General features: G+C 41.6%; 1 protein-coding gene across 1 annotated transcript in view; it reads left to right on the plus strand.

Moving 5' to 3' along the window:
• The first annotated feature begins 16,379 nt into the window (after nucleotides 1–16,379).
• Nucleotides 16,380–19,691, plus strand: part of LOC113112088 (integrin alpha-X) — a 60,740-nt gene continuing 57,428 nt past the window's right edge. The window contains exon 1 of the mRNA XM_026277481.1: nucleotides 16,380–16,497. Coding sequence (XP_026133266.1) covers nucleotides 16,452–16,497 — 46 coding nt within the window. The 5' untranslated portion in view covers nucleotides 16,380–16,451. The remainder of the gene's footprint in view (nucleotides 16,498–19,691) is intronic.

A 19,691-nucleotide genomic window follows, 5' to 3' on the forward strand; every position in this document is an offset into this window, starting at 1 on the left:
TTTTAACAGAGGGACTTTGCGGGGGATTCTTGAAAATAGATTAGCTTCACACAGACGTCTTCTAACTGTCACAGTACTTACAGGTAACTCCAGACTGTCTTTGATCATCCTGGAGGTGATCATTGGCTGAGCCTTTGCCATTCTGGTTATTCTTCTATCCATTTTGATGGTTGTCTTCCGTTTTCTTCCACGTCTCTCTGGTTATGCTCTCCATTTTAAGGCATTGGAGATCATTTTAGCTGAACAGCCTATCATTTTGTGCACCTCTTTATAGGTTTTCCCCTCTCTAATCAACTTTTTAATCAAAGTACGCTGTTCTTCTGAACAATGTCTTGAACGACCCATTTTCCTCAGCTTTCAAATGCATGTTCAACAAGTGTTGGCTTCATCCTTAAATAGGGGCCACCTGATTCACACCTGTTTCTTCACAAAATTGATGACCTCAGTGATTGAATGCCACACTGCTATTTTTTTGAACACATCCCTTTCAACTAATTCAACTAATTGCCCAATTGCACAGCCTTAAGAGCGTGCATATCATGAATGCTGGGTCTCATTTGTTTTCTGAGAATCTACTGAACCTACTGGTAACTTGTTTGCCACGTAGCAATAAAAAAATATACGAAAAACCTTGATTATTCTGGTTAGTCACATTGTACTGCTATTATTTTGAACAATACTGTATGTATTAGTGTACAGGGAAACAGTGCAACAGTACTTAAAGCCTGCTCTTAACTTTTATCTTTCTTTCTTTTCATTTCCTCATAATGCTGTCACTTACTCCTGCTTTCTGACCTCCTCAAGAGTTTTGTACACATGTATAAAGACTTGCTACTCTCATTGTTGACTTTTATATAAGTTATGTAGGACAAGCTCTTTTCTTGTCACCCCCTACATTCACTGATTCTACCTTAGCCCTTTTTGATACTTCTGTCTAAGAGTTCTGACTATATATAAACCAGTGCCTACCAGCTGTTCTTGCACGAGGTTATATATATATATCTCCAAAAGGTTTTAATGTATATTGTTTTCATTTGTTCTGTTTGTTCCATTGGTGAACATTGCAGGCTGCAACCAATAAGTGTTCGATAACAATAAGTGCAATAAGTACAATGGTTTATTGTACACAAAGTACAAAAAGTATTTGATTTGTTTCTACACTTGAACCCTCAGAGACCCAAGCACTGATGATATATTATTTTTTATAATTACGTTTAGTCAGATTGTTTATAATCATTCCAAATTAATAGTTTAGTTTCATTCATTAATGGTTTAGCTAAATGGTTTTGTTGTGTGAACATCATTAAAATCTGTCATGATCTGGTCTATGAACTTCAATTCACTCACCACCAGAGGTCACCCGCTCACAAAATGTCTTGCACCATACTAACTGTTGCACATCACCCTGGACTACAGTTCCCATCATCCATTGCACTAATTACACACATACAGCTGAAGGCACTGATTGTACACAGCTGTAACCCATCATACGTTCACTATATAAAACTCACTTAGATCACTTTCAAACTGTTGTGTATTGATCAGGATATATTCCTCTCTTAGCTGTGTTACGTAAGGCTTCCTGTGTTAGTTTCTAGTTTTCATTGTGTTCTTTCAGTTTCTTGATTATAAAAATAATGCACATGGATCCATACATCTCACGACACATCAGCCCTGTTATAGGATACTCGGCCGCACAAGAATCCAGCGGCTTTTCTAATGGACCCTGGCCAGGTATGGACCCATTTGAGCAGCTGCTTGGCCTGCGATTATTAGTTCATTGAGGAATGTCGCTTAGTTTTGCTAATTCTTTTAAGTTACCATGTAATGAGAATGCACTTGAGGTTAAATGAGCCCATAAAATCATTGTTACCTGAGGGAAAGTTTAATTGGTGTCTCGGGGACTTTACTGACTATGCTTTGCTGTCTGCTGACTCTTCATTCACTGTGGGTGTCATTGAGGAAGGACTCCCCACACTTGTAGTAATATTTTATTAGTTCTGTTGTTGATTCAGGGTTAGCATCATCTCAGGTCTTCTGTCCTCTTTTCCTGTGTTCTGGATCCAGACTGGAGCTTGTGTAAATCCTAGTTACCACGGGATGTAAATCCTGTGGCAAAACAGAAACAAATAAAGACATTATTAGTATAGCTGCTGTTCCAACAAAGTAAAACTAATTAGTTTAACCCAAGCTAAAGATTAAGAATGTCCATTTGATCAGATACAACTGCAGTCGCAATTTAAGAAATTCCTTATTCGAATGCTTGACAAAATAGTTTGGGAGCCAAATGTGAAAAAGCTCAACCTCCTTTAGTGGACTTTGCTATCCTAGGAACTACCAAAAGTCCAGTGTTTTGTGAACTTAGGGAGGGAGATGGATTGTAATCATTTAGGGCCTTATAGGTAAGTAATGATAACTTGTAACTGATACGGAAATTAATAGGTAGCCAGTGCACAGTCTATAAAATTGGGGTAATATGATCATATTTTCTTGACCTGGTAAGGACTCTAGCTGCTGCATTTTGGACTACCTGTAGCTTGTTTATTGAAGAAGCAGGACAACCACCTAGAAGTGCATTACAATAGTCCAGTCTAGAGGTCATGAATGCATGAACTAGCTTCTTTGCATCAGAAACAGATAACATGTTTCGTAGCTTGGCAATGTTTCTAAGATGGAAGAATGCAGTTTTTGTAACATGGGGAAACACAATTTTCAAAAGGCAAGTTGCTGTCTAATATAACACCCATATTTTTGACTGTAGAGTAAGTAGCAGTGTATCCTTTTGGTTGCAAATTGTAATCTACTAGAATCTGTGTACTGTACTTTTTTTTTTTTTTTTTTTTTTTTTTTTTTTTGTGTTCCAGTAATTTAACATCGGTCTTATCCGAATTTAAAAAGAGAAAAACACACTCTGATTTAGAAGTTTCATCTGGTCTCGTTGAGATCACTGAATATCATCAGCATTGCAATGGAAACTAATCCCATATTTTCTAATAATATTACCAAGGGGCAACGTATATTAAAAATAGAAGGGGACCTAGGACGGCTCCTTGTGGCACTCACTTTAAATAAACAATGGTAGCGATTGGACGGGTAGGATTTAAACCATCTTAGAGCCTGCCCTTGAATACCTGTATAGGTTTAATCGATCTATGAGTATGTCATGATCTATGGTGTCGAACGCAGCACTAAGATCAAGTAAAACTAGCAATGAGATGCAACCTTGATTTGACGCAAGAAGCATGTCGTTTGTAATTTTAACAAGTGCATCGTTACATTTTCAGTTTTGATGTGAATGTTTCCATACCTGACTGCGTGTCTGGTTGTTTAAACTCCATTTAATAAGGAGGAGTTAGTTCTATCATTTCAGTGTATACTTTATCACAATCTAGAACGTGTTTACTTGTCTGATTGTTTGCATTAAATTCTGAGGAATGAATTTACAGTTATTTAACTTGTGAAGTTAGATGTATCGAAAGGACTACTGGGCAAGAGCAGCCCCCTCCACGTTCAAACAGCGTGTTGCCGCCCGCGTTCCCCACTTCGGGACCAGAGGCTGAAGCAACGCTCTGGGCCAGCGACTTCTCAGCCTATTAAGGAAGGAGGCCATTGAAGTGGTCCCTCTAGATGGAGTCCGGGTTTTACAGCCGGTATTTCATAGTTCCAAAGAAGGATGGGGGGTTGCATCCGATCTTAGACTTATGTCATCTAAACCTCTCAATGTCACTGAAGTTCAAAATGCTTACTTTCAAACAGGTTGTATCTCAAATCTGATCCGAGGACTGGTTTGTCACAATAGATCTCAAAGACGCATTCTTCCATATCCATCCTTCCACAACACCGGAAGTTTCTGAGGTTCAGTTTCAGGGGCAAAGCCTACCAATATCGACGCACTCTCACCCCGCATGTTCCTGAAATGTGTAGATGTGGCTCTGTTCCCTTCATATGCAGGGCATCCGCATTCTGAACTATATCGACGATTGGTTGATTTTAAGCTCAATCAATCACCTTTATTTATATACCGCTTTAAAAAAAATACATTGAGTCAAAGCACTGAACAACATTCATTTGGAAAACAGTCTCAATAATGCAAAACGATAAAGGCAGTTCATCATCGAATTCAGTTATGTCATCTCTGTTCAGTTGAAATGGTGTCTGTGCATTTATTTGCAATCAAGTCAATGATATCGCTGTAGATGAAGTGACCCCAACTAAGCAAGCCAGAGGCGACAGCAGCAAGGAACCGAAACTCCATCGGTGACAGAATGGAGAAAAAAACCTTGGGAGAAACCAGGCTCAGTTGGGAGGCCAGTTCTCATCTGACCAGACGAAACCAGTAGTTCAATTCCAGACTGCAGCAAAGTCAGATTGTACAGAAGAATCATCGGTTTCCTGTGGTCTTGTCCTGGTGGTCCTCTGTAAATACCTTGTCTCAGGGGATCTGTATCTGGGGCTTTAGTTGTCCTGGTCTCCACTGTCTTTCAGGGAAGTAGAGGTCCTTTCTAGGTGCTGATCCACCATCAATCAATTTGAGACTAAACACCAATTCACTAGTTCACGCTTACATATAATTAGCTGAGGTATGGTATGCGTATTTGGCGTGCTGTCCGGGGAAGGGCTCCGAGCTCGGGAATTGCCCGAAGCTAGAGTACCCCCCCTTCCCCGTATATTGTAAAGTGAACTTGAAGTGAGGAGATGGGGTGGAGGAGGGATGCTGATAAACCGTCAATGGATAGAGGTAAGTCAGCGATATTTATACTGTGGGATTGATTACTTGATTGTGGTCCACCTGTGATGATTAGGCTAAGTATCTGACGCGCTCCTCCCGAATCTTCATAGATAATTACATTTCACTAGTTCACGCTTACATATAATTAGCTGAGGTATGGTATGCGTATTTGGCGTGCTGTCCGGGGAAGGGCTCCGAGCTCGGGAATTGCCCGAAGCTAGAGTACCCCCCAAAAAGGCAAATGTACAGGAGGACAGCCGCCAGTTTAAAGAATGCCCCCCAAAAAGCAGAGTACTGGCGGGGGCTGATTTGGTTTCTGAGAAGTTATCTCGTTGGCAGGCTGGAAGGGCCTACGTACTCCGGAGGGAGCGACTTGGGCGTTGAGAGAGTAGGCCCTACCAGCTGCAGCTAGTGAACTACGTGGTTGTTGGCGCCCGGTCGGTAGGGCTCGGGCCGATGCTCAACTGGAGTTTTTTTTTTTTTTTTGGCGTTGGATCGGTGAGCCCTGCCGGCCGATGAGGAGGAGCGGCGTGGTTGTGGTGCCCGACCGGGAGGACCCGAGTTGCCTCGACCGGAATAGGTCACGGTGTCGGCGTACGGGCCCTACTGGCTGATAGCCCCTGCTATTCAGTGGGTGAAGGGCCTAACGCTGACCGAGAGGGCCCATGAAGCCTCCGACAGGAGATTGAGACTCAGGATGACGGACGTCTGGGTCCTCTCGGTTAGGCAGATAAAAAGCTTTTGGGCCAGCCGACAAGGAGGACTCTGGCAACATCCGAAGGGAGATCCCGACTCACGGCATCGGCTGGATGAGATTCACTTGCGGCTGGCAAGCATAGGCCCGTCCGGGAGACTCTCGCCAGACGTCTGAAGGGAGCGCACGCGACAGACGGGTAAGCCTCGGCGGACGGGGAGGGTTGGAAAGGAAAACCCGACTGGGAGGACTCTCGCAGCATCCGATGGGGCCTCAAACTCAGAACATCGAACGGGTAAGCCTCGCCAGACGGGGTTAAAAGATGTGAGAGTAGCTGAGGGTAGCTTTTTTTTTTTTTTTTTTTTTTTTTTTGCAGGATTTGGCGAGAGGACGAGACTCGTGGCGTCGGACGGTTAAGCCTCGCCTACCGTCAAATGGAAAGGTAAGTTGTGTGGCCGAGAGACTGTTGCCGACGTTCGAAGGGAGCACACACATCGAACGGGTAAGCCTCGCCGACCGTAGGGTGGAAACGTAAAGCAAGTCTGACCAGGAGGCTCTCGCCAGCGTCCGAAGGGAGCACACACATCGAACGGGTAAGCCTCGCTGACCATAGAAAAGGAAAAGGTAAGGTTGTCTAACCGGGAGGCTCTCGCCGGCGTCCGAAGGGAGCACGCGCATCGAACGGGTAAGCCTCTCCGGATGGCGGACAGAAAAGGTAACGATAGGTGGCCAGGAGGCTCTTGCCAGCGTCCGGCGGGGACAAACTGGGTGAGCCTCGCAGGCCGTAGGTTGGAAAAGGTAAGTTTGCGTGGTCGTTAGGCTGTCGTCGGCGTTTAAGGGAGTTTGCTACTCCTGGCAAGAGACGGTTTAGCCTTGGTGACCATAGGAAGGAAGGAGAGTTTATTGTGTGTTAGGTACTTGCAGCATTTAAGCAGCTTGCTTGTAGGTTAGTAACCTGAAACACACAGTAGGGTCGTGGTTGGCTGGCCAGGAGGCTGTCGCCGGCGTCCGATGGGAGCACTCACATCGGACGGGTAAGCCTCGCTGGCCAAGGGTGGAAAAGGTCAGGTTGTCTAGCCAGGAGGCTCGGACCGACGTCCGATAGGAGCTTAGCTCCAGGAATCGAACGGGTAAACCTCTCTGGCTGAAGGACGGAAAAGGTTGTCCGGCCGGGAGGCTCTTACCTTCGTCCGACAGGAGCTTAGCTCCCGGATAGAACGGTTAAGCCTCGCTGGCCAAAGGACGGAAAAGGTAAGGTTGTCTAGCCGGGAAGCTCTCGCCTACGTTCAATGGGAGCCTTGACTCCATGCGTTGGGCAGGTAAACTTCTCCGTACGAAAGACAGAAATGGAAAAGCAGGTAGCCGGGGGCTTTCACCTACGTCCGAAGGGAGTGTGAGCTCCAGGCAACGAACGGGTAAGCCTTGTTGGCCGCAGAATGGAAAAGGTGAGGTTGTCTGGCCGGGAGGCTCTCGTCAGCATCCGATGGGAGCTCAAGCTCTTGGCATCGAAGAGAGAAGCCTTGCCGGCCATAGGATTGAAAAAAGGTAAGGTTATCTGGTCGGGAGGCTATGGCCAGCATCCGGTGTCTTTTTATTTATTATTTATTTATTTATTTATTTTCTATATTTATTTGTATTTTCATTTATTATATTTATTAAAATTTGCGACACCAGATGGGTAGTCTCTCCAGCCATCGGAGAGAAAATTGAGATTGTTTTATCTGCGAAGAGCCCGTTAGTGTTCGGCGAAAGCGTAACTTGCGGTATTGAATGGGTACATCTTGCCATCGAAGGGAAAATTTATTTGGGCTGCAATGTACTCATTGGTGTTCGATAGGTAAATGTCGTGTTTTTTTTTTTTTTTTTTTTTTTTGGCTTTTTTAATCGGGTAAGCTTCGCTGGTGGTTGGATGGAAAGTCCAAGATTGATTAAGTGGGAAAGCATCTGGCAGGATTTGAATATTTGCGTTGTCAAACGAGTAAGCTTTGCTGATAGTTGAATGGAGAAGGCAAAGGTTGGTTCAACCGGGAGCCCTCTTGCAGCGCCTGGCAGGGAGTTCGATACTAAGGATGATTTATTTGTCTACGAGGGTAGACGCTGTGTGGCTTACTTGGATAATTGTTTAGCACATCCAATGAGCTGCTCCCGATAATGAGTCCGAAAAAATCTTGGTGCAGTCATAGTATCCGAAATTAAGCGTGCTAAAATAAGTTAGGATTTCCTGTGCCAGTGTACCCCAAATGGGTGCCATGTATCGGCGATGTGGTCATTGTCAGCACGTGAGATCGATGGTACATATCGACAATGTAATCGTGCATGGGTGGAGTAAGAGAAAGATTCTTTATACTGTCTGAGCTTACTATTTACCATTTTGACCATGCAGGTGCACGAAAAGAGCCTATGGAATCGCCCATAATCAAAAAAAAAAAAAAAAAATATATATACTTTCGGAAGTACTGATACACTGGTATTAAGTATAAATACTATATTTAAATACTGCTAGTTCATGTAGTCGGCACTACGATCATCTCGCTTGTCCAATGTTTTTTTTTTTTTTTTTTTTTTTTTTTAACCTACGGGCTCACATCGTCCTTTGAGGGCACGGGCGAGCGGGAAATGCAGTGCTGAGATGGGATAACGGAGCGGTTTGATTAATTAAGGTAGGCCGAATTAAGGTAGGCCGCCTAATGATTATTATAAAAAACGTTGGTTGGAGAATGGGCCTAATATCGTCTTGGCTATTGTCGATACATGATGCTATCACCGCAACCTCAGATGCATGGCATGCCTTTAGGCGGAGGTGATGTGTGGTATTTTATTTTATAATTTTTTTTTTTTTATATATATATATAAGTGTAGGAAAGGCTCCTGCGGGAGCAGACGCTGCAACAGCAGTGGGGAGAACGGGAAAGGCTCCTGCGGGAGCAGACACTGCTACGGCAGTGTGGAGGTACAGGAAAGGCTCCTGCGGGAGCAGACACTGCGCGGCAGTGAGGAGGTGTAGGAAGGCTCCTGCGGGAGCAGACACTGCACAGCAGGGAGAAGGTGTAGGAAGGCTCCTGCGGGAGCAGACACTGCACGGCAGTGAGGAGGTATAGGAAGGGCTCCTGCGGGAGCAGACACTGCTGCGGCAGTGGGGAGAACGGGAAAGGCTCCTGCGGGAGCAGACACTGCTGCGGCAGTGGGGAGATACGGGAAAGGCTCCTGCGGGAGCAGACACTGCAGCGGCAGTGGGGAGATACGGGAAAGGCTCCTGCGGGAGCAGACACTGCAGCGGCAGTGAGGAGGTATAGGAAGGGCTCCTGCGGGAGCAGACACTGCACGGCAGTGAGGAGGTATAGGAAGGGCTCCTGCGGGAGCAGACACTGCTGCGGCAGTGGGGAGAACGGGAAAGGCTCCTGCGGGAGCAGACACTGCTGCGGCAGTGGGGAGATACGGAAAAGGCTCCTGCGGGAGCAGACACTGCAGCGGCAGTGGGGAGATACGGGAAAGGCTCCTACGGGAGCAGACACTCCAGCGGCGGTGGGGAGGTACAAGAAAGGCTCCTGCAGGAGCAGACACTGCAGCGGCGGTGGGGAGGTACAGGAAAGGCCCCTGCGGGAGCAGACACTGCTGCGGCAGTGAGGAGGTACATGAAAGGCTACTTGCTTCGGCTGCTGTAGATGTTGGCTGTGGGAAGAGTAAAAGTGTTAGTAATATTTGATGGGGCAAGCTAAAAATGGATGGGTAGCCTACTGTGTTACCAGCTTAGCAATTTGTTGCCTGATTTGACGATTCCTCAGGCCTTGTCCACCTTATGTTCCTGTTGGAAAAGCATCTTTCCTCTCATTTGGCCTCCGGGCTCTTTAGACGGACTCCCGAGTGGATACGTTTGGAACGCTGTTTTCACGTTGTATTATGGACTGTGGAAACAGAGGCTTTTGGAAACGATTGAGCATGTTTAGTCTTGTAAGGCGTTGTACCAAAAGACATGATTATAGCAGTAACGTTAACCCCTTACAAGATACCCCCCATTTTTGGCATGGAGGCAGAAATTATATACCCAAAATAAAGATGTTTCTGTTCATGATTCTTTCTGACTAGATCCATGATCAACATTTGTCCACGAGCTAACACTTTGACGTTTACCGTTCAGGAATAGGAATAGTTTTCCTGACATGATGGAAAATTAATCACTGGAATTATGTTTTATCGAAATATTGGTCAGATATAAAAGCCAAAGTCTTTGGACTTCAATTGATGCGCGGCTTATCCAGATCAAGTAAGAGAGTGATGTTTAACGTGCTGTGAAAACGAAACATAGACTGGGGCCGTTGGCGATGCTTGCAGCAAATGGGTTAACGGCAGTTATGTGCTATTTGCTTCCAAGTGGTTTCTAAAGAGACTTACTTTCCGGTTTTCCGTATTACGGTCCTTAAAAGGCGATGGTAATTTTACTCATGCTTGCTATCCTGCATCAAAACACGAGGGCAGATGCGTTTTAGATTAATTTTGAGTGATCACGCCAGTGAATGGTAAAATAGGTCCCTAAATGATTTGGTCCTACCAGAAGACTTGCATGCAAATGAAAATTTTTAAATTAAATTAAGCATTTAGCAGGCGCTTTTATCCAGAGACTTTTTTTTTTTTTTTTTTTTTTTTGAACTTATGTCTGTATCATTTCGGCGAGGTTTAAACGTGCGCGGTAAGGCGAATGTAACAATAATAATAATGCATTTTATTTGTAGGAACAAACGCCAAAAGCAATACAATAATTCATTAAAGACAGACAGTCTTGAATAAATGTGACTTAATCAACAAAAAATCGCCCAACATAGGTGCATGCAGAAGAAGTACATACCATAGCGTAGGGGCTTTATATGAAAAGGCTCTTTCCCCCATGGTCTTTAGCTCACATTATGGCTGGTGAAGTGAAGAGTTAGTAGAGCGAAGAGAGCGTGATGGAATATCAGGACTGATGAGTTCACAAAAATACTCAGGTGCAGTCCCATGAAGTGCCTAGTATGTTAAGATAAGAATTTTAAAATCAATTCTCGTGTTTACGGGAAGCCCGTGTAATTGTGAAAGAACCGGTGTAATGTGTTCGCGAGGAGAAGTACAAGCGTGCGGCAGAATTTGTATACTGAAGCTTGCTCAACGATTTAGCTGGAAGGCCTGAGAACGAGGCATTACAATAATCTAACCTAATGCCTTTGGCTTCGTGGTTAAAAAGTGGCATCATCATCCGACGGAACGGTGTATCTGTAGTCCAAATCTATGCGGAATCCACACCCCGGATCAGCGGGTGGCGGTAATGCACCTTTACGTTGGTTTGCCAAAACCTCCATAAAACACTACTAGAAGAAGACGGAACAAAACTTTAGCCGCAAAACTGCTTTTAGATGCAACACTTGAATGCAAACTGCCGTAAAAATCCAATGAAGAAAAAGAAGAACCTGTTTTTTTTTTTTTTTTTTAGCGTCTTCGCCTGGAAATGTATTAGTCTGCGCGCCGCTAGAGGAAGCGGCCTCAAACTGCCACTCGGCCGGAACGCCGTGGTGAAAGGCTGAACCGTGGTTGGATTCTTTCTGCTGCAATCCAGCGCTCGACGAGAGCTCGGTCTCGGGCGGCGCGATCGTGTATCGAGCAGGCAAGCTCGGAGTTGCACGGTCTATTGGCCACGATGTGTGGCTTGGCGAGGATAGCAGCTGTCGCGATGACGCTTAATGCTGCTCAACGGCCGCGTTTGGCTGGGTAGAAATGATCTCGGGTCCGGCAAAAGCAGCAGGTCTTATAAATCCCCTGTGTAGCACTCTTCGTTGGTACGAAAATTGGGTCTGTGATAAGGTGACTGACGAGGCGAACCAGCATGCTGATAAACCGTCAATGGATAGAGGTAAGTCAGCGATATTTATACTGTGGGATTGATTACTTGATTGTGGTCCACCTGTGATGATTAGGCTAAGTATCTGACGCGCTCCTCCCGAATCTTCATAGATAATTACATGAAGAGTGTACTTTCTCCAGTTCAGAGAACCACCTATCTAGGTGCACCAGTAAAGCCGACATACTCTCCTATTTCTGTTACTTAAAAAAAAATAAAAAATTAGCAGACGTTTTTATCCAAAGCGGCTTATATTGTATTCATGCTAACAATTTTCTCCTAACATGTGTTCCCTGGGATTGTTACCTTATACAAATACTTTTAGCCGCATGCATGGCCCATTTCACCTGGCAATTTTCATGAAACATGCAAGCAACATAACATCGTTACAGTGGTAATTGTCCTGGGATTATATTAATTTTGTAGGTATCAGGAAAGGGTAATTTTAACTGTTATATGACAAGTATTTATCAAATTAATTTAAGTGATTTTAATATAGATATTTTAATAAGCTCAACATCGACCCACAGAGGCCTCACTATAATTCTTAACTACCAAAATATAGCTTTAAAGGGATGGTTCACTTTCAAATTAAATTTTGATATGTTTTACCTTACCTCAAGGGCATCCAAGATGTAGGTGTCTTTGTTTCAGCCACTCATTGTTTACACTTAATGTCTATGGTTTACACACAGATTTCGGAAGGGTTACCTTTCACTGTGAAGATCTGAACATGTTTAGATGCACAGGAAATTGAACGTTGACAACGCTGAATTTTTTTCACAACCATATTTATTTGAACCAGAATACACAGATCAAATACTCAGGAGCGATGGAGGAAGCACCGCTGGAGCAGCACGTCTTCAAGCCTCAGAGAGACAGATTCTTCAAAATTGGTGGTGTTTTAGTAGCAAGTGTTTAAATGCCAACAGAAGTGGAGAGTATATGTTGTCACGAATGGAACATAGCAATGTCACAACTACAAGACGACGACGAGGACATTGACCGTATCGCATCACACACCTGCCTGACTGAAGTTCCTGAGATCTCTCCGCTGTTGAGACGCAGCGTTTTGCACGTTGTGTTTAGTTTGCGACGTATAAACTGGAGGTGACGTCCAAGGCTAGAGGGACCGAATGGCACGCTGTCAATAGTGTGAGTAATGTGTTGTATTTTTATTATAATTGCAACGATTATAGGGTGCATTATAAACAAACTAATTACAATTTACTGCATTATATTTTAGACAGTGCAGATTGGTGGTGTATCATGTGGTAAACAGTAAACAATTAGTGACGTACACACACGAGAGTGATCACTTCCGGCGCTTTCCGTGCTTGCACAGACTAAGCCGGAGCATGTGCAAACGTCGCAAGAGTCACGACATCAGAAAGCACTCGCGCCCTCCGATCAGTTGGACGTGGTCGTGTACAAGAGGTAAAAACTATATAAATACTGTTCGTTTTCTTACACAAACCGCTCCTTTCGTGTCTAAGGTCATCAATGTGTACTTACGATGGGTAATTGTTTAATTTGGACTCCTCTGTGCATGTTCTTTGAGGTGGTGACCATAGACCTCCATTATATGAGTCACAGACAAGAACGGTTTGACCTAAAAATATCAAAATGGAAACTACTGAGGAAACAAAGACACCTACATCTTGGATGTCCTTGAGGTAAGCTAAAACCTATCAAATTTAATTTGAAAGTGAACTATCCCTTTAATACCTGCTCACTGCAGGTATTATAGTTTTGTATTCAACATAGTAGAAAATGTAAGTGTCTACAACAGGGCAGCCTAAAGAAAAGTGCCTTACAACATGCAGTTTTACTCAATGACAAATGAGCTTTTCAGCAAAAAATTATAAAAGCCAGAATAGAGAAAGTGAGAGATGGTTAGTAGCTGTATCCTTAACCTGCTGGAGATACTGTTAATTTTTTTTTCTTCTAAAATTAACAATTGCCCAATATTTTTCTTTTTTTTTTTTTAGATATTCAGTGATCACTATTATACGCTTTCTGGATTTATAAGAGAATGGATAGGTCATATGCATTGATTTAAACTTTAAATGAGGGAAAATTTCAAGCTGTGATAAAAAGACATTGAATGATCAATTGTTTGACACTGTGAGCAGAATAAAAAAAATAAAATAAAAAAAACAGGAAAGAAAAATTCAACACTGTCTTTTGCAAGGTTAAAAATTGCAACACCTCATTTGATAGATTCACACGCCCATGGTTTAACACAATAAATGGTGCAACCCTTTAATGGTAATCTCTTTTAAGGTACAAAGGTCAATCAATTCTTTTGACCAAAAATGTCATTTTTAGATTAGATTCAACTATTGTCATTGCACATGTAAGGTACAAGGCAAAGAAATGCAGTATATTCTTTTTCTCGTCCTAGCAGATGGTCTGACTAAACGCATATGACATTTTCTGTAATCCACCAAAGTCTTTCCACTGTGGTTTTGTACTTCATTGTCAATGACCATGCAGTAATTTTTATACTTTCAATATTTACAACTACTTATAAGGGGAGACTGGCCCCAAAAATGTTTCTCAATTTCTGTCACAGATGGAATTTTGGTTCTTTGCCACTTTCTTCTCTGGCTTGCTTAGTTGGGTATGCTTAATTTGTGACAACACTATATTGCACAGATACAGTTTGAAGAGAACTGAACTGCATGATGACATCACTGAATCAAAATGTAACGATTATTGTCCTCCTCTTAGAGCTGCTTCACAGCAGAATATAATTTTTGTTTGCATTATTGTCACTGTTTTTCTGTTTAACACTGTAAAGCTGCTTCGACACAGTCTGTTTTGTATGCAGGGTCTCGATTATCTTTTGGTTGTAGGGGTAGGGGGAAGGGCCAGATAGCCCTTCAAACTAAGATTTTTCCAGACCACACTTCAAACGAAGGGGTATGAATTATCTCAGCAACATGGCTGCTACAGCAAACAAAAATACACATAAATGTAAACTTTTCTGGCATAAAGATTTTAACGAAAAGTATTCATTTGTTACATTCAATTGTGAGTTCATATTAATGGTCATGTTACTCAAAGAAATGTTTGCAGAAAATCGCTAATATTTGCCAATGTCATATCATTACAGACTGCATGATAGTGGCACAGCATATGGTAGACATTGATGGGGGCTAATCCCCCCAATTCTCTCCAAATCCAAGGAGAAATCATAAACCATTTTCTCAAATACTGCCTATTCGAGAGAGAAAAAGAGAGAGGAAGAGAGAGAGATGTATGCGTGTATTCGCGTCTGTGCGTTTAACTTTTTAGAGTGAGTTTACTTGAAAACAGCGATTGTATCTTCTCGTCACTGGAAAATATAATGTAGCAATTCAGTGTTTAAACTGTGTTTTAATAAAAGTCGTGGGGCAGCGTTGGAACGTTTATTATTCCTGGATATGTGAGCTGCGCGTTTTCTGATATGTGTGTGTCAGTATGCAGCTCATTAATCCAGAACTATAATTAAAGGCTCTAATGCACTCCAGTATATATGTGTATTGTAAGAGCTAGACGACGGATGATGATGTGTGAAGGCATAGTAGTGGTGTCCCAATCCAGGGGAATATTTTCTCCCCTACCCCTTGACACTCTGTTTCAAGGGACAAGGGGAAGGGGTAGGTGGAATTGGGAAGATAAAAACCCAGCAGAGCACTAACCTCAGTGTCAGAAAGTGTATAACATCATCCTCCCGAGGCACTTTCTCGTTTACCACCATTACAAGCACGAAAGGGAAAGTACCTCTTTAAACCATTCAGACAGTTCCACCTGTATTCTCACAAGCTCCGTCTCCTCCGTGCCTCAGCAGTGGCTGGACCTGAACCGCGGGAAGGAGAGGGCTGCCTTTTTTTTCCTTTTTTCCTCGGAAAGAGAGACGAATGAGAATGGAGCTTTTTCTTTTAGAAAAACACTCACAATGCACACAGATTGCCTCCTCAAAGACATTGCATGCGTGCTCTTCGCCCAAACAAATGATGCAAAGATCGTGTGTGTGATCAGGTGTCAAATGCAGACACGGATGGACACATTGTCTAAACGTTTGCTCGTAGTCGCCATGACATACAGAGAAAGATCACTCTTACCGGTTCTTTCAGATGCATGCTTTAAACAGAACAGTCAGTGAAGACGAAGAAAATTACGTGTTCTCCCAGTGTCTGTTTATTATCGCGCCGGTAGTGACATCGGAGGCTGTTTCCGGCTAACAAGTTGGTGTTTTTTTCATTTTATGCTTCAGACACAGGTCACGATGAAGTGTTACCCATAGTGCCCCATAGAGGACGCGGTTCGAAGTTCCCTTGAAAGGGAACCACAGGAACTTATAGACAAAAAAGACAAAAACCGAGTACAAAACATAACTGTGGCAAGAATATATTGTTGATTTACATTTTCCATTGGCTTTTTAATGGCCTATTTTGTTGAAGAAAATGTTTTTAACTTTAGGGCCATTCAGAAGGATCTTAAAATTCTCAGACCAATTTTAAGATCTTCCATTCAAATTTGGTATCACCAACTGCTCTGAGATTCCTTGGGACATGCAGAGTTCATTGAACACCTAGACCAAAAACACATTTTGTCCAGTTATCACCTTTGTGATAACTCCTCATTCATAGAGCAGTATACATCGTAGAGGTGTTTGTGATCACATTATTCAAACAACTGATTTTCTTTTTTTTTTAACTCCGATTCATTCAGTGAATAAACGCAACTGATGTGTATTCCTCAGGTATGTGGTTTTCCTTTGGTACTGTCAATTGACAGAGCCACCGGTACAGTATACCTAAAATTGAAGCTAGTCTTTTTTATATTTTTTTTTTTACTACTTGTTTATCATGTATATAGCAACACTGCAGTCCAGTCATTTAGCCACTCTGATATTGCAGTCCAAGAGCATACAGTATTTCTTGAAGTTTTTTTTTTTTTCATTTTTCTGGTTCATCATGACCTTTTGATTATATCTTTCAAATTTTGCTTAGTCATTCGGGGCCGTTATATCCATTTCCTCTGCATTTTTGGCTGCCCCTCCTTAGTTGAATGTACTGACTCTTGCATAAACTCTTTCTCAATAAAAGCTTGTTTTGTTTTTCATATAATAGAAGATTTGGACCTTTCATGTCACCATTGCCTCTGAGCCTGATATGAACATGGATTGGAATTTCTGCATCTTTTTGTACCTGTTTTGTGGTAAGACCAAAACATGATGTAATGTGAACTTTTTCAAATTGGCGCAAATGTAGAATAGCACCTGTTGACCAAAAGAAGGACTATCAGTTGTCAAAATGTATGTTTCATTAAAATTATAATGAATCTGTACTAATTATTGATGAAACCATTACCTGTTTAATGGTAAACAATGATATAAATCCAGAAAGTTAGATTTAATGTATCCTATTTTAATGATCATTAACTCTTTCCCGCCAAAGACCAGATTTTACGGCTCTCCTTGTTTTTACTCTTATTCAGTCAGGGTGCTATTACACATTTTCTGAATGAGATGAGTCTCCCAATTAAAAACACATGTGAGGAAGATGCAGGGACAAGCAAATTCATATGTAAGCAGATGCATATGAATAATAATATGACCATCAACAATAAACAGAATATAAATGAAAACGGCCTAATGTTAACAGGGTGAAATGTTGATCCAGGAAGTGGTTTAGGACTTTGAAGCTTTGGTAGTGTTGATGGAATTGATCTACTGCATCTATGCTTTGGTCATCATACTGAATATGATACAGATGTAATATTTGATGAAAACGTAATTTTAAACCTAACTTAGCTTTTTGCTTAAAAATAAACTTTCATTCAAGTGTTGATTAAAAAAAGAATGCTTGAAATTTTATTATTGTGATTTGAAAAACTTAAATGCACTAAATACTCGTCAGCATTGAGCAAAGTTTGACCCATACAGGCGCAACATCCAGCGCAGGTTTGGTTTGTGTGAAAACATGAATAAAGGTTTAATTACAAGTTGTTATTATATACCATGTAAGGTTTTAAGCAACCCAACCAATGTTTTTGTTTGTTTAAAATTCAACCATAATTTTTAAGGTTATTTTACTTTTTTAACAATTCTAGCACATATTAATATTACGGTGATAATATTGACAACATTTTGGTCACTTTAATTGTGATATGACAATTCATACTGTTTCATATCTATTTATATGTTCAGATGTTTTAGTCTATTGTTTATTTATTTTATTGTGTTGCTGTCAAACTATTTTGTTGGCTACAAATTTGGTGATCCGTACATCAAGGTCTTGAGTGAGTTTATTATTTATTTTTAAGATGTGGGGTGACAGGACTGCAAATATTTTAGTGCCTTTTTGCAACAAGGAAAGACTCATCCAGTGCAGGCCTTTTATAAAAAAAAATAAAAAAAAGACACCCGACCGCTCCTGTTGGGAACCTGATGAAGGGCAGCCAATGATCATTTGGGAGGTGGCAGCTGACTCATCACATGTCATATAACACGATGCTCTGTCAACGGAGCTATACAATACCTGAATTATGATGCAGATCACAGTGTACAAAGGATTAATATGAAAGTGTCCTGTTGTCAATAGGGGCGCAATTGACCTCTGATGGGTCATATTTCAGGGATTTGGATAAATTACCTATGCAGGCTTATTGGTTGGAGGACATGTTGTGGCAGCACTGTATTTTGTATTCACAGCTTCAAATACATGATTAAGAAGATGTGTATATACTACCCCACTTTTTTTTTTTTTTTTTTTTTTTGTAAACTTACTGTCACTAGAGTAGAAACTATTACTCCATAGCATCGGTTTGGCAACTTCTATATAAGTTAGCTATCTTCCCCTTTACTCTGTCACTTGAGAACTCTAACAGTCTCTTTCTGTTTGTTTCCACAAAACCTATCAATAATGATCAATCAATCAAGTATTATGTTGTTTTTATAAAGTAGTTATTGGTAGATAATAAATTACATCTAAAGCATTTAGTCTGTCTAATTCACACCTTTTATTTTTCTCAAATCAAAGAAATTAGTGTTTCTACATGCAACCCATAATTATTATGTATTAAGTACAAACCCGATTCCAAAAAAAGTTGGGACACTGTACAAATTGTGAGTAAAAAAGGAATGGAATAATTTACAAATCTCAAACTTATATTTTATTCACAATAGAATATAGATAACATGTCAAATGTTGAAAGTGAGACATTTTGAAATATTAGCTCATTTTGGATTTCATGAGAGCAACACATTCCAAAAAAGTTGGGACAGGTAGCAATAAGAGGCCAAAAAATTTAAATGTACATATAAGGAACAGCTGGAGGACCAATTTGCAACTTTATTAGGTCAATTGGCAACATGATTGGGTATAAAAAAGCCTCTCAGAGTGGAAAACCATACTGGATAGCTGTGATCTCCGAGCCCTTAGACAGCACTGCATCACATACAGGAATGCTACTGTAATGGAAATCACAACATGGTCTCAGGAATACTTCCAGAAAACATTGTCGTGAACACAATTAACCGTGCTATTTGTCGTTGCCAGCTATAACTCTATAGGTCAAAAAAGAAGCCATATCTAGACATGATCCAGAAGCCCAGGTGTTTTCTCTGGGCCAAGGCTCATTTAAAATGGATTGTGGCAAAGTGAAAAACTATTCTGTGGTCAGACGAATTAAAATTTGAAGTTATTTTTGAAAAGGACAACCCAAGTTGCTATCGTGCTCAGTTCTCAGTTCATAAGCCAGCTTCTCTGATGGTATGGGGTTGCATGAGTGTGTGTGTGGCATGGGCAGCTTACACAACTGGAAATGTACCATTAATGCTGAAAGGTATATCCAAGTTCTAGAACGATGTATGCTCCCATCCAGATGTCATCTTTCCAACATGACAATGCCAGACCACATACTGCATCAATTACAACATCGTGGCTTCATAGATAAAGTATCCGGGTACTGAAATGGCCAGCCTGCAGTCCAGATCCTTCACCCATAGAAAACTGGTGCATCATAAAGAGGAAAATGCAACAAAGAAGACCTAAAACAGTTGAGCAACTAGAAGCCTGTATTAGACAAGAATGGGACAACATTCCTACTCCTAAACTTGAGCAACTTGTCTCCTCAGTCCCCAGATGTTTGCAGACTGTTATAAAAAGAAGAGGGGATGCCACACAGTGGTAAACATGGCCTTGTCCCAACTTTTTTAGACGTGTTGATGCCATGAAATTTAAAATCAACTTATGTTTCCCTTAAACGTACATTTTCTCAGTTTAAACATTTGATATGTTATCTATGTTGTATTCTGAATAAAATATTGACATTTGGAACTTCCACATCATTGCATTCTGTTTTTATACACAATTTGTACAGTGTCTCAACTTTTTTGGAATTGGTTTTGT

The sequence above is a fragment of the Carassius auratus genome, chromosome 12 (genome assembly GCF_003368295.1).
Source record: "Carassius auratus strain Wakin chromosome 12, ASM336829v1, whole genome shotgun sequence".
Lineage (NCBI taxonomy): Eukaryota > Metazoa > Chordata > Actinopteri > Cypriniformes > Cyprinidae > Carassius > Carassius auratus.